This window comes from Triturus cristatus, chromosome 4_1 (assembly GCF_964204655.1).
Source record: "Triturus cristatus chromosome 4_1, aTriCri1.1, whole genome shotgun sequence".
Classification (NCBI taxonomy): Eukaryota; Metazoa; Chordata; class Amphibia; order Caudata; family Salamandridae; genus Triturus; species Triturus cristatus.
The window spans coordinates 1,180,527,376-1,180,542,104 of record NC_140585.1 but is presented as its reverse complement, the minus strand read 5'-3'; the positions used below and the strand labels follow the sequence as shown (position 1 = coordinate 1,180,542,104).

The 14,729-nt window shown below is 46.0% G+C and overlaps 2 protein-coding genes across 3 annotated transcripts in view; one reads left to right on the top strand and one right to left on the bottom strand.

The window, feature by feature from the left end:
* Positions 1-14,729, top strand: part of LOC146856308 (NXPE family member 1-like) — a 355,569-nt gene that overhangs the window by 72,387 nt on the left and 268,453 nt on the right. The window lies entirely within an intron of this gene.
* LOC146856309 (uncharacterized) overlaps positions 1-14,729 on the bottom strand; it is a 423,335-nt gene that overhangs the window by 269,429 nt on the left and 139,177 nt on the right. Inside the window, exon 2 of the mRNA XM_085654421.1 lies at positions 5,339-5,424. Coding sequence (XP_085510547.1) covers positions 5,339-5,424 — 86 coding nt within the window. The remainder of the gene's footprint in view (positions 1-5,338; positions 5,425-14,729) is intronic.

Sequence of the window (14,729 nt, the reverse complement as noted above, 5' to 3'; positions counted from 1 at the left end):
CTTCCGCTGTACCTTATTCCCCCATCATAGCATAGCTAGTTTTCTGATTTACAGACCTCCCGATGCAAATGGAAATTTTAGTACCACGCTTAATACAGCCACCACCTCCCTGGACTTAAAGTACAATAACTGCCTTATTCTGGGAGATTTCAATATACATATGGACAATGGAAAATACCCTCAAACAATTTCCTTGATGGAGACGCAGCAGACCTGCAACATGTTTTCATCTATTTTTCGGCCACCCAGGAGAAGGACCATACCCTAGACCAAATCTTTCACAACTTTGACATATCACCTACCTCTTCCCATTACCTGGTCTGACCACCTCCTATTAAAATTCATCATTCCCAACTCTGACACAGCCCCTCGGGCTAACGCAGGGCAGAGGGTCCCTAATTACAGAACGTTCCATAAAATATCCATCCCGATGTTAGCAGATGCCCTCGGTCGTTCCTCACCGGAGCTGTCTGGCTGCCCCGACTTGGACACCCTCTCAATAGATTCATGGCTCTGAACCAACATTGGTGCAGCTGTGCCTGTTGTTTCCCGCTTCTCAAAGAGGTTGGCCACACCAGCTCCATGCTTTAACGATTCCCTCAGATCTAGCAAAAGAAATTGTAGAAAAATGGAACGGAAATGGCGTAAATCCTATCTACCTGAGGACAGGAAGCTGTATAAAGACACCTTAAAAGCTCATTACATTCTCGTGAAGGCAGCCAAGAAAAACTTCTTTCAAACCAAGATAGAAAATGCCTAAATAAGAGTAAGGAAATCTTTAGCATAGTTAAATCCTTTACCGCCCCGAAAGCCAGCACAAAGGAAGGGCATTGCACAGAAGAATGGTCTAACCAAATAGCTCAATTCTTCAACAAAAAGATCTCTGTGATCCAACAAGCCTTTACTAACATCTCAGAGGAAGAACTGATCTTCTACCTTAGTTCTAATAGCCAATTTCACCTCTTAGATCCTCCATCTTTACTAACTTTCCCTGAGTTTCAGCTTGAAGAGTCACTGACCCTTCTCCAAAGCATTAAGTTTGGCTCTCCTACCGACCCATGTCCAGCGAATATCCTGAACCTATTAGCTTCCACCATAAACCCACAGTAAACCAGCTCTTTAATGCTTCCCTCTCGTCAGGCAGCATGCCAAAATTATGGAAGAATGCCAAGATTCTTCCACTGATAAAAAAAGGCTAAAGCCAAACTGGCAAAGCCTGCCAACTACAGGCCAATCTCCCGTCTTACGGCCCTCTCCAAAGTATTAGAGAAGCATGTAAACAAGGCCCTCCAAAAACACATTGAAGATGGGCAGCTCCTTCATGAGTCCCAATCCGGTTTTAGGGCTAACTACAGTACAGAGTCCGCTCTACTGGAAGAGACTGAATTTCTCAAGGGTAAGCTGGACCAGGGAGGCATGGCTGTTCTGATACTGCTTGATCTGTCAGTGGCCTTCGATACGTTCCCACATGAGAGGCTCCTGGAGAGACTCGCTAACATCAGCCTGGGGGGGACCGCCTTAACATGGATGTCATCCTTCTTGGCAAATAGATCTCAGGAAATCTGGTTCCCCCCTTTCTCATCCCCGGTTCCAGCCATGAATGTAGGTGTCCCTCAGGGCTCCATTCTCAGTCCTACTCTTTTTTAATATATATCTATCCCCCCTTGCATTTCTGATAGGGGAAGAGGGCGCCAAAATAATTTCCTATGCTGATGACACTCAGCTGATTTTTTTCATGTGAAAAAGAAACCAACTTTGACGGGGCAATGATGAGGTCTTGCCTCACAAAGGTTTTTAACTGGCTTAAGATCAATCAGCTGAAGTTAAATCCTGACAAAACTGAAGTTGTTTTCTTTGGTAATCCAGAAACGCGTGGCTGGAGCTCTTGGTGGGCAAAAGATCTGCTGCCCCCGCCCGGGAAAAAGGAGAATGTCAAAACCTTAGGAATTGTCATAGACAAGACACTCTCCATGCGCTTTCAAATCCAAAATCTAACTGGCACTTGCTTTGGCATACTCTGGATGCAAAACAAATTCCTGCCACTGTTACTGCTTGAGAGCAGAAAGATCGTGATGCAGTCTCTGGTGACATCAAAGCTTAACTATGTCAACAGCTTGTACCTCGGTCTTCCCAAATCCCGTATCCAGCGCCTACAAGTGGTACACAACGTGGCGGCCAGAGCCATCCTGAGACCTAGACACAGATCTAGTATGACCCCTATTCTTAAGTCTCTACACTGGCTCCGCATAAAAGAACAGATCGACTTCAAAGCAATGACCATCTTCTTCAAAGCTTTCCACGGCTTAGGAGCCGGCTACCTAAATAAGCGGGTTAATCGCTACACAACATATAGAAACCCTAGGATCTTCCAATGCCAACCTGGCCATCGTGCCTAAAATATGCTGTGCCCGCACTGGAGGCAGATCCCTCAGCTTTCTAGGTGCAAAATTGTGGAATAGACTCCCTGAGTCTGAGACTATCCACAGACCTACTCGCTTTCAGGAAGAACTTTAAATCTGCCTTTTTAATAACTGATGGGTCTTTTACGAACATTTTCCACCCGCGGTCACGCGCCAGGACACTCTAGTCTGAGTAGCTGCGCGCTTTATTAAATACGCTATTTCATTTCATTTCATTAGGTCCCTGACAGTGCATAGGAACACTCGTCCAAATTCTAAGGGCCTTATTTATGAGGCCTTGCTTCACTTTTATGCCGACGGTGTGTCACTTTTTGTGAAGCACCGGCAGCGTAAACAAGCATTGACATAGCCAATAGGTCACGCTTTTGGGATATTTAGTTATGCAGCACAATATCCTTGGTGCAACAACATCACCTGTTGCATGGCTAAGCACTTATAAGGTCCCAAAGGCGAGACCTATTGGCTATGCCAATGCTTGTTGTTTTTTCTTTTGTTCATGAAAGAAATATTTATTTTCCTCTTTGTCTACCATTTGTATGCCACCATTCAGTGACTTCTTCAGAAACAACATAGAGCACCCACAAAAAAAATATTTACAACATTGGTAAATCCATGAAAATGTGTATCTCAGACTGTGTGGATACTGAAATTGGGGTGGTATGTCTGCCTTTGTACTTCCTGTCTGGAGCGCCAAACACAGCAAATGTACAGGGCAGTAAAAAATACAGCAATGTTCCCTATGCGCTGTATTTTATCTCTTAGCACCAGTGACAATGATTTTTCTTTTTCCAAAGACAATCCTCCGCTTTGAGAGTTTGACAATGGAAAATTTAAAAAACCTTGCCGGGTCCATCTTGCTGCAATGGTATAGTGGACCAGCCGGCACTCGGTTATTGCCGAAACTGCTCCTGTCATGTCAGCGAAACAGTTTTGAAGTTAAAAGTTTGCCTGGTCCACTGCCATTACTTGAGTTTGTGAGTGGCTGGAGCTGAGCCAATGGAGCTGTTACCTCCTCCTCCACAGCCGCTTGAGGAAGCGCTTGAAAACTGTAAACAGTGAGAAGAGTAAAAGGAAGGTGCCAGCAATCAGGATGAACTTAACTATTAAACGATCACAAGGATAAAGTTAAATCAGAGTCTATGTATTCTCTGCACAAGGCGTCAAAGCTAAACAAGCATTGGCCGCGCGGCTGTAAAAGTAACGTCGCGCGGCCGTGAAAGTCATCGCGATCACGGTGAAAGCGAAAGTGATCGCGATGACGCGCTCTGTGCTTGCAAAAATGAAATTTAAAAAAACGCGTGTGGTGAGCACGTCGCGCGTGCTTGTGTGCGTAATAGCAAGCTGGTGGCCGGCAAGGTAGCACTTTTGAAGCAGCTACTAAATGTCTCGCCAGAGCAGCGCTTGCGCTGGCTCAGGCGAGACCTAAAAATGTGCCATGTTGCGCCCTATTTACAAAGTGACGCATCTAGGTAGATGCGTCACTTTTTAAACCCCAGCACCACATTATACCTGTGCCAGGTATAATGTATGCAGGTTGGGTGTTCCCCCGCAAAAAGCCTCGTAGAAGTGGCGCATTAAAATCTAGGAGAACTGAGTGCGCCAATTCTAGGACGCCATTGCATCAATATCTTACACCTGCCTCACAGCAGGCGTAAGACTAATGCAGGATCTTTCACATGGGGCTTGCCCCATGTGAAAGGACACATTGCTGGAGTTGCGTCTATTTTCAGGCACATCCCAGCAATGCATCTCTTTTGCGCCTACAAATACATCAGAAATACTGACTTATCTGTAACTCCTTGCGACATGATGCGTCATACAGTAAATATTACGCATCCATCATGTCGCAAGGAGGGCGCACTAAGAAGTGATGCATCCCTGCTTTCACACAGCGATGCATCACTTCTCATAAATAAGGCCCTAAATGCGTTTACATCTAATATTCAGGGATGGTTATGTGTATTTTCAACATTGTAACACAGCATTAGCTGCAAATATTCTCTGACGCCCTCCCATTTCTTATATGTTAGGCCTTTTTTTGATGTAAAAAACTTTTTTTATGTATATTGCATGAAACATAAAAACATTTCTCTGCAAAATGCCTGTACTAGACTTACACATCAGGTACATAAAAATAGATTAAAGGAAAACAGTATTTAAAACAATCTGTTTAAGAAGTATTCAAGGTCATTAGGGAAAAACTCTGGAGAATGGAGCGGACTTTGTCAGGGGGCCCCCTGAAAGGCTGGGGCCCTGGGCCAGAGCCCACTTTGCCCATGCATTAAAACGTCTCTGCGCCCACCTCCTATCTTTTTTATTGACTCCTGTCCTTTGTAAATAGTGGCTTTTCATTGGTCAATAGGCTTAGTAGTCCCTCCCTAGTACCGCCTTGTATCTTCTCCCATGAGGACACCCCCTGTTACATGTGCTGTTACTTCCTAGGTTTAAATTGCAGCCTCCGAGCACTATTTTCTTAAAGGCTTCTGGCAGGTCTTGCGCTTGGCCCTAAGCAAGGCTGGCAGTGGTTGCTTTGCTCACAAGCACATCTCACATTTATATGAGACCTTCTATAATTTTCCCCTCAATCAGCTCAACACAGAGTACAACCTTATCCTGAATTAATATAATATACTTTTGTCACATTTCAAAGCTACTAATTGTATATAGGGACATAGTTATTTGAATGTAATCCTGGTACTGTCTTGCATGCAATGCATCTTGGGTAGGGTTGATTTACCATATCTTCTGCAGGGTGCACTACCATATGTGGCAAAAGAGGTCCAATTGGCCTCTGCAGAGCATACACTGCAATGATTACGTATTTCAGTTGCAATTGTGATTATGTACAAATGTGTGCGAAGGAAATACAGTTCTCAACAGTTTGACAAGGTGAAAGTAAAAGAAAATACAGTGCTTACCAGTGATTGGGAATGTTGTGTGGTTGTACATGACGAAGTGAGGGAGATGTGAGGAAGTGCATTCCAGAGAGAGTAAAAAGAGAATCCTGATGAGAAAAAGAGTGCACATGTCAAACATAGGGTGAACGTAACAGGAGTGATTGAGACACTCTGAAGACCACTACCTTTTGCACACGCCTCAGCAATGTTTAATTCAAAGTCTCTCAATTTCAGATTTGAAACATTACCAATATTAATTATTTCAGACAAAATCATTACAGTTATTCATTTATCTGAAAGAGCTAATAACCACTGACTGCAAGGTGTTGTGTTATATATTTGGATGCAAATACTGGTCAGGCAGCACATTATGGGAATCACAGAAATGTAGTTTACCTGTTTGAGCCATGTCCTTAACTACATATGAAAAAGAACAACCAACTAATGGTTGACACTGCGCACAGTGCAGTGCTCCTTTGTATCTTAACTACATAGGCCACACCCCTTTTAGAGCCCCCCCCCCTACTTTTTTCATCCTACTTAAAGGAATGGGGTCTGTGGTGTTTCTCTGGTCAAAGCAGCGCATTTTTCTTTTATTTCGCCCTTCAGATGGCCCCTTAAATGAGGTGTGGAGGTCTAACCTTTGGAGTACTCCATGGATGCTGGCTGATGCTTGGTGGACTTCATAGATTCTGGCTTGCTTGGGTACTGATAGATAGCTGCGTCAGTGGAGGCAGTGTGAACGTGGGAGGATTTGGATGTATTATATGAGATGGCTGAGGGGCCTTAACGTGTAATACACTTGCAAAACATTTCTTGGATCCAGTCTGTCTTGTTTGAAAACCTTAAGCTCAACCCTGGGAAGCTATGGCTCTGAGTACCTGGGCTTAGCATAGGAACAAACTGCAAAGCATTTAATAGCACCAAACAAGGGAATAAGAAAGTCACAAAACAAGAAAGATATGACAACATTTTCTAAACATAGAGCATATTTTAATGACATTTTATAGACCTTGATCAGCAAAATCCACTAGAGGGTTCCAGAGATACCGATTAAAAATAAATAAATAAAGAAGGATTGGTCAAAAATGTTTGTAAAGTTAGGAAAAGTTTGAAAAAGTAAGTTTAACTTCTCTAGCCCGGATTGGGTGACTAAATCCAACAGGACAGAGGTCTAGGGGGTCCAGAAAGTATACTTTGGACAGTTAGCTGGTCACCAGAGCATTTTTACGGCAAGTTACAGATGTTACAAGGCTACTGCCATAGACATCAGTGGTAGGGTCCTTATGCTGAGGGATGCAGGCTTAAAGATGCTAAAGGATGCTCCTGATGCTTTGCGGTCCATGGGGATGTAGTTCGGTTGAGTCCTCGGTCTACAGGTGAGTACAGCCGACTGTCCATAGATCTAAGGGTCCCACAAAGTCCTCAATGCAGGGGCCAAGGGCTGCTGATGTGATTTTGCAACACAGCGGTCATGGTGCAAATCTTTGGTGGAGGCTGGTGTCTACATGGGGTGACAAATCCGGTCACAACCAACACCCATGGGTCCAGCAGACATGGATGCACCTTTTGAATTGCCCTTTATGGTGCCCGCCATCCGGTAGAGGCAAAACTTCTGCAGTGGCTACCAGTGAGGTGACTTGTGCTCTTCCAGCTCTTGGCCACTGAAGGTGGTTCCAGGGGACCAGCCACCTGATTCTTGAAGTCACTGCTGTCTTTGAAGGTGGGAAACCAACTTTTTCCAGGATCAGGAGGTGCACGCAGGCAGAGTCCCAATCTCACTAGCCCAAAAGTGCAGCAGGTGCAGTCCTCTTGACGGTGCAACCTTTCTTTGTGCAGGTTTAGGGTAGAAGAGCAATCCTTCTTTGGTCTCTTCTTCAAGTCAGGTGTGTACTAGTGTGCAGAGTGGCAGGTGCCTTACTTATTTCGGAAAAGTGCCTGGAGGGGACCACATGGCCACTAGCCATGGGCTACTGGTTCCCCTCCTACTTGGTGATGAAGTTCATGTGATGTGCGGCATCTGACTACCCCAGAGTGCCACATTCTTGCCCCTAGGCACAACTCTTCCTTGGTTGTGAGGCGCTTGGAAGCCCATCTTAGGGGGGTGGCTACCAGAGGGCTACATACCCATGGTAGAACCGGTTTGGGGGTTAGTTTTCCCTCCTCAACCCTGCCCCTACTTTGTCTGCAAGAACAAGAGGCATCCTGCTCAAGGGTGTCAGTGCAGCTTCCCTCCCAAAGGCAACTTCACCTTTTTTGCTTACCCTTTGGCTGGTCCCCCTGAGTGGCCATCCTGTTTTAGGGGCTGACACCTCTCTCCATGGCAACAGCCTTTGTTCCTGGGAGTCGTTCACACGTCTCCCCAGGTGGGCAACACTGTGTCTGTGTGCTAAAGCCTATTTGAAGCCACTGTAGTAGCTGAAAATAAAGTGGCAACTATCTAATGTTTATTTAAACAAAAAGGTAACAGTTCCTAAGGGTGGCAGTACCAATAAGGTATCTTGCCTGAAGGGTGGAGAGGGAGCAAAAGAGAAGGTTCGTGGTGGTGTCTATGGTGTAGGCCAGATACTCCTGGGCGGTGTTCAAAGTGCCCTCACACACCCTTGCGGGTGCAAAGCATCATCATCGGGCGTTGCTCCTCGTGGGGGTGGCGCTGCAGTCCCTCACGGGCCCTTCAAGAGGGCTCTCTGTCGGAGATCTTTTGTTGGAGTAGCCGTAGTTGTGTGTGCGGGTGTGTGGGTATAGTGGGTGAGGTGGTGAAACTAAAAAGACCCTAAGGTACCCCAAACGGTTTATTAGTGAGTCCGTAGGGTCTGGATAAAATCTAACGGGGAGTGGTGCCAAATTAGCACTCCAAGTGACCACCCACTCCACGTCCTCACTCTCACTCTAACAATTCACACACGGGTTGAGAGCAGTAGGATTATCTATCCTTTCCCCTACTCATTGGAGTGCTAATTTGGCACCACTCCCCGTTAGATTTTATCCAGACCCTACGGACTCACTAATAAACCGTTTGGGGTACCTTAGGGTCTTTTTAGTTTCACCACCTCACCCACTATACCCACACACCCGCACGCACAACTACGGCTACTCCAACAAAAGATCTCCGACAGAGAGCCCTCTTGAAGGGCCCGTGAGGGACTGCAGCGCCACCCCCACGAGGAGCAACGCCCGATGATGATGCTTTGCACCCGCAAGGGTGTGTGAGGGCACTTTGAACACCGCCCAGGAGTATCTGGCCTACACCATAGACACCACCACGAACCTTCTCTTTTGCTCCCTCTCCACCCTTCAGGCAAGATACCTTATTGGTACTGCCACCCTTAGGAACTGTTACCTTTTTGTTTAAGTAGTTAACTTAGGAGCGTTGGTACAGGACCTACTCTTTAACCCTTGCTCTTGGTCCCCCTCTCAGTGTGTTAACTATCTAATGTTGCCAAACTTTAAAAGTGACATAAATGTTGGCTTGACCATTAAGTCACATTTAACGGCATGATTTATTTGATACCTTACAATATCCAGTTAGGTAATCCCATTCAGGAGTTGACCAAGTTGGGGTGCTAACTGGGAAACGCTGTACTAGCCAATGGGGCTACTAACTACATATCCACAACAAAAAACAATTTGGAAGTTTTGCTGTTAAGACATAAGAAAATACATGGCTAACTTAACTAATCGTAATTTTTCTAGATCCTCCACGAAGGTGTCCACGATCACTAGGGACTGGAAAAATATTGATAAACGATAACTGGGGAATTTGTTGGAATCATCACGGCCTGCTCTATTATTTAATGTGGAGTCAGACACAAATGCTTACACGAAATGGATAGATTCTGCCTGTCAGAAACTTGCGCCAGGCAAACAATGTATCCTTAAACGAATAGTGCCATCTGCCCCTTGGTACTCGGAAAATCTTAAACAAAAACTTAAATGCAAAAAATTGAAACGTAAGTGGAGGGAAAGATATGATACTCATGATAAAGAGATCTATAAACTATGCCTCTCCAAATACAAAAAACTGGTTTTTGAAACAAAGAAATTATATTTTGGAGATCAAATCAAGAAGGCCGGACCTTCATCTAAGGTTTTGTTTAACACAATTGTTAAACGTACCACTCCCGTTAGCCCTAAAACCGAGAGTAGTCCAGAACTTTGTGAAACTCTGGCTGCTTTTTTCCTACAAAAGGTAGGAAAGATCTTTTCCTCCTTTTCCTCTGTATCTTCTGGAGCCGCAAAAGTTGTTTTAACTCAACCATCTGGCGGTAACATACATACTCCAACATTAGATTGCTTTATTCCCCCAAACCGATCTGAGGTTTTTAAACTACTCTTTGAGATTCGATCCGGCTCCCCTTTGGACCCATGTCCAGTATCTATTTTGCACCAGGTCCCGGAAGTTCGCGTGGAAGTTCGCAGCTATCTGTGACAGTGGTCATTTTCCAAGTGCTTGGAAAATAGCCTCTATCCTCCCCCTCTTAAAGAAAACCAATCTAGACCCTTCTGACCCTTGTAATTATAGGCCTATTTCTCTGCTTCCCTTTCCTGGGAAAATACTTGAGAAGGCCATGAATGGGCAACTTAGTTCCTTCCTTCAAGCCAACTCTCTGCTTGATAAGACACAGTTTGGCTTTCGTGCTGAACATAGCACCGAGTCGGCATTGATTAAATCCACTGAGGAGGTCAGGAAAGCCCTAGATCAGGGAGGTGCCGCCATACTTGTTCTACTGGACTTTTCGGCCGCTTTTGATACGGTCCATCATGTGGTTTTGATGGACCGTTTATCTGCGGCTGGGGTTACAGGCAAGGCTTGGGATCTTCTTAGGTCATTTTTGACCAAAAGAACTCACAGTAGATATAGGCAAATATAAATCAAGACCTTTCGCTCTTCCCTGTGGGGTCCCACAAGGGTCCTCACTCAGCCCTACCTTGTTTAACGTGTATGTAGCGCCGCTGGCCGCTGTGATTAGATCATTTGGTTTTCAGCTGACCACATATGCGGACGATACACAAATTGTGTTATCTATCAAAAGGGGGGCTGAAACTGAGATTGGATCCAGTTGTCATAATTGTATGCAGGAGATTTCTGCCTGGATGGCATCGAACTGTTTGAAGCTCAATGCTGACAAAATGGAAGTGATTGTTTTTGGGAACAGCATTAACCTCTGGACTCCAGATTGGTGGCCAGCAGAAATGGGCTCACCCCCACTACCTGTGGTTCGAGCTAAGAATCTGGGAGTGATTATTGACTCCAAACTCTCCTTCGGTGACCAAGTTAGCAGGGTTGTCTCTTCCTGTTTTTTCATTTTAAGAACCCTTCGGAAAATTAAATTCCTCCTCCCAGAAGATAGCCTAAAGACAGTCGTCACGGCATTCATTCTATCCCGATTGGACTATTGTAATAATCTTTACATCAATATCCAGGAGAGACACTTGGCTAGACTACAGATTGTACAGAATGCGGCAGCCAGGCTGATCACAGGGACACCTAGATTTGTCTCTGTGAGAAAGGGTATCAGGACACTCCATTGGTTGCCCGTCAAGCAACAAATTCAGTTTAAAGCACTGTGCGTTGTTTTTAAGGCACTCAGTGGAATTGGTCCTGATTTTCTGAAACGTGCCTTTCAGTGGTATGTTCCTGGAAGAGCCCTGCGCTCGGCTCAGGCTAATTTAGTTACCCTCCCCCGCTTTAACAAAACTAACTGGGTAGGTAGGAGTTTCTGCCATTGCGCTGCTAAGGCTTGGAATGGTCTGCCTCCTAAACTCAGGAAGTTCACGGAGCTTCTTTCTTTTAGGAAATAATTAAAAACATGGCTATTTAACTAAACCTCCTTATCAGCATTATCACAGACCAATCTCAGGTGGATAGCTTACAGCGCAAGGACACCTCTGGGTAACAGAGCGCTATATAAGTCTTTTTAACATAACATAACATAACATAACAAAATATAGCGCCCTGCCATAGGGCTCTATAGGCCTTCCTTGGGGGAGACTTGCATATATGGTTAAGGGGTGTGATGGCTTTGCAATCAGTTTTAATGGCAAAGTCGAGTTAGCAGTGTACACACTGCCTTTCCAGTCTGTAGTGGCAGGCTGGGTGTCATTTTGTCCTTTGTCACACTTAGGGTGGCACAAATAGAGCTGCAGCACTATGTGTACACTCTGCTGTAAAGGCCCTGGGTATGATATACTAGGGACTTATAAGTAAGTCAGTCCTTGTGAATTGGGCATAGCCAATGCCTCATATCTTTTGTTAGGAGTTAGAACACTGGCACTGAGGTCTGGTTAGCAGGCCTCAGTGCACTCTCAGAGTTGAAAAATCGACAGCATCAGAACAAAAAGTAGGGGTGAACAGTCTAAAAGAGGGATTATTTGGCGTGGGATTCTGCAGTGCTTAATATAGAGGAAATATTGATGTTGCTCTACACGCAAGCAGATTAGGTGCTGTTGCCTGAAGAAGGCTGCATACACATTGACCCATAGATCTGCCTTGATTGGTCTTGGCTTCTTGCGTTGTTGCATGTTATGCTGTGCTCTGAGGGCAGCTTAAGAAACGTGCTTTTTGGGTGGTTCAACCGATCGGTTTAGTTTGTTTTTGTTAGGGAAGTTTGAGGTGTGGGGTGCAACCATTGAGATGTCACTGCTTGACATGGGGATGAGCAAACTAAGCTCCCAATTTGATATGATAGCTTATAACTGGGCATTACGTAGGTTTACCCCAGCCTAAAGCTGTAAAGCGTTTTTTGAATTCACAGATCAAATTGGTAAGTCTGCCCTAGTGCTGAACAGACACCAGCAGATTTACTAGCTTTTCACTAACCAAAGTTGTGAAAGGGAGAGAGTATAAAAGAGCCATATCTACTAAGATAACGGTGCTGATTTACCTCTCCCTGTACTGGCATACTTTAGGCTGCCATGCATCAACTCACTCGCCCTTGCATCAAGTGCATGGGTGTGTGTGTTTTTATAAACCATAGATAGGGAAGATCCATCCAGTGCATCCAGATGGATAGGGGAGATCCATCCAGTACGACAGCTATCTATCAATCAGTCTGGATTTGTAATGCACGGTTAATCACCCGTGAGGGTATCTATGCGCTGAGAGTGCTGCTGCAGGGGGCTCAGTTAAACAGCCAGGTCTTGAGTCATTATCTGAATTCCAACAGAGAGGATGAGGTCCGTAGGTGCAGTGAGGGTTGGTCCAGGACTTCGCAGTTAAGTAGGAGAAGGAGGGTCCTCCACTGTTGCTACGTTGGATGCAGGGGATGTGAGTGAGGCATAGGGAGGCAGAGCACAGGTGTCTGGAGGGGAGGTTGAAGTGGAGTTGGTGGCTGATGTACGCTGGTCCCTGGTTGTGGAGGCATTTGAAGGTGTGGATCAAAATCTTGAACTGTGTACTCTTCTTGAAGGGGATCCAGTGGAGCGTTTTGAGGTGGTAGGTGAGGTGGGTCGGTTTAGGGAGGTCAAGATTGAGTCTGTCTTCTGAGTTCTGTTTGTTTGCAGTCTCTTGAGGAGGTGCGAGGTGATTTCTACTTAGAGTGCATGGTCTTAGACTAGTCGGCTGGTAACAAAGGCTTATGTGACGGTATGTCTGGTGTCAATGGGGAGCCACTTGAAAATCCTGTGGAGCATGAAAAAGGTGAGGAAGCAGGCGGACGATGCTGCGCTTATCTGTCTTTTCATAGTGAGCTTACTGTTGGAAACAGCGTTTTCAGGTTGGCTGAAATGATGATCCAGCCATGCAGAATATATCATCCCCCATCAAGGGCAGGTGATTACACTCGCTGTATAGCCGGTGTTCAACCTTGGGTAGTTTGGCACTGAGCAATCAGGCTTATCACAGAGGCAATCTGTAAAGCATTGGTGCAGTAATTATTCATGATCAATACCCCACGCGGTACAAAGGAGACTTCACATAAGACGCATGTAAAAACTGTTTGTGTACAACACATGTATAAAATCAATGCAACATAAACATCATGCACTTTTGGTCATAAATCACACTAGGACAATTCCTAATCTGGGAACCAAAGCTGGGGAACCGGGTTTTAGTTTCAGCAGGGAAGCTCAACATCCAGTGAATCTGGGCAAATCACGAGAATTTGGCAGAGCAGAGCAGTGGCGTGTCGGTGCCAACCGCCTCACCACCGCTCTCTGCCAAAGCTGACGCTGCTCACCTGCCAGATTACGACTTATTTGTGGTCTGGCAGGTGGATAGTGTGGCGGTTCCCATTGATGTGCCCTTTAAAAGGCAGCGGTGCGTTTTAAGAAGGAACCACTATGAGAGCGCCTCACATGGTTCCTGCACGGCATGGATTTGTTAGTCCATGCCGTGCAGACACCTATGTGCATGCACACAGGGGGGCACATGTTATGCCCCCACATATGTCTGAGGCATAGGGGGGCCCTACATGATTCCTCTCTGCCAGGCTTGTCATAGCGATGGAACCGCCATGAAAAGCCTGGCAGAGAGGAAACTAGTAGTATGCTTGGTGGGACAGTGGTGGTCCCGCCAAGCATATTGCGGTCTCTGACCACCTCTCATATGCCAGGGAACGGCGGTTCCCTGTCCAGACTGGCGGTCCTAGTGCAGTCGGACTGTCTGAGTCGTAATCGGGGGGTCGCACCGCCAGTGCGGTGGTGGCTAGATCTGCCACTGCCGCGCCACCAGGAGTTTGGCGGTCCAAGGACCGCCAGACTCGTAATCTGGCCCTTAATTTCCCTGTGCCTAACGAAAATGAATGTGTTTGTCTGTAACGCAACTGGTGCTCATTTAAAGTGCTCTGAAACCTTTGGGTCGAGGTCACAGTATATAAAACTTCCAAACCCTCCCCCACAGGACCCTTATGTGGTGCAACACGCTGTCCACCCTTCTCCCTCTTCCTGCCTATCTCTCCCTCTCTTCGCACCTCTACGTGGTGCCACTGATACCAGCCTAGTCTGTACGGAATGTTCTTGCACTCAAATGCACTCAGCACCTTAATGCAGTGCACTGATACTCAGCGGGCCAATTGATAGCACTCTGCAGACCCCCTGGCCCAAACCTCCCTTTATTTCTCCCCGACTGACTATGACCCCTGGATGGAAGATCCACAAGTTCCACTTAGTCTGGGTTCTCAAGAGCAGGTAGAAAAAGTAGCCAGTTTATTTAAGAGTTAGACAGAAACAACAGAGGTTTGGCATCTTCTCAAGAAGTCATCCACAGGTCTCCAAACACAAGTGAGCCATGCAGTCTCTTGACCCGCTCCCAACCTGTCTCGGAAACGTTCTTCCAGCCCAGTCTATCCCTCTTACTACTACCTGGGGCCACAATGTATTTGGGAGGTGGTCCACCGAGATTAGTGCCAGGAAGGGAGCACTGATGAATGGGGAATAACGAAGGAAAGCCTCTCGGTAGCATTAGGCACCACAT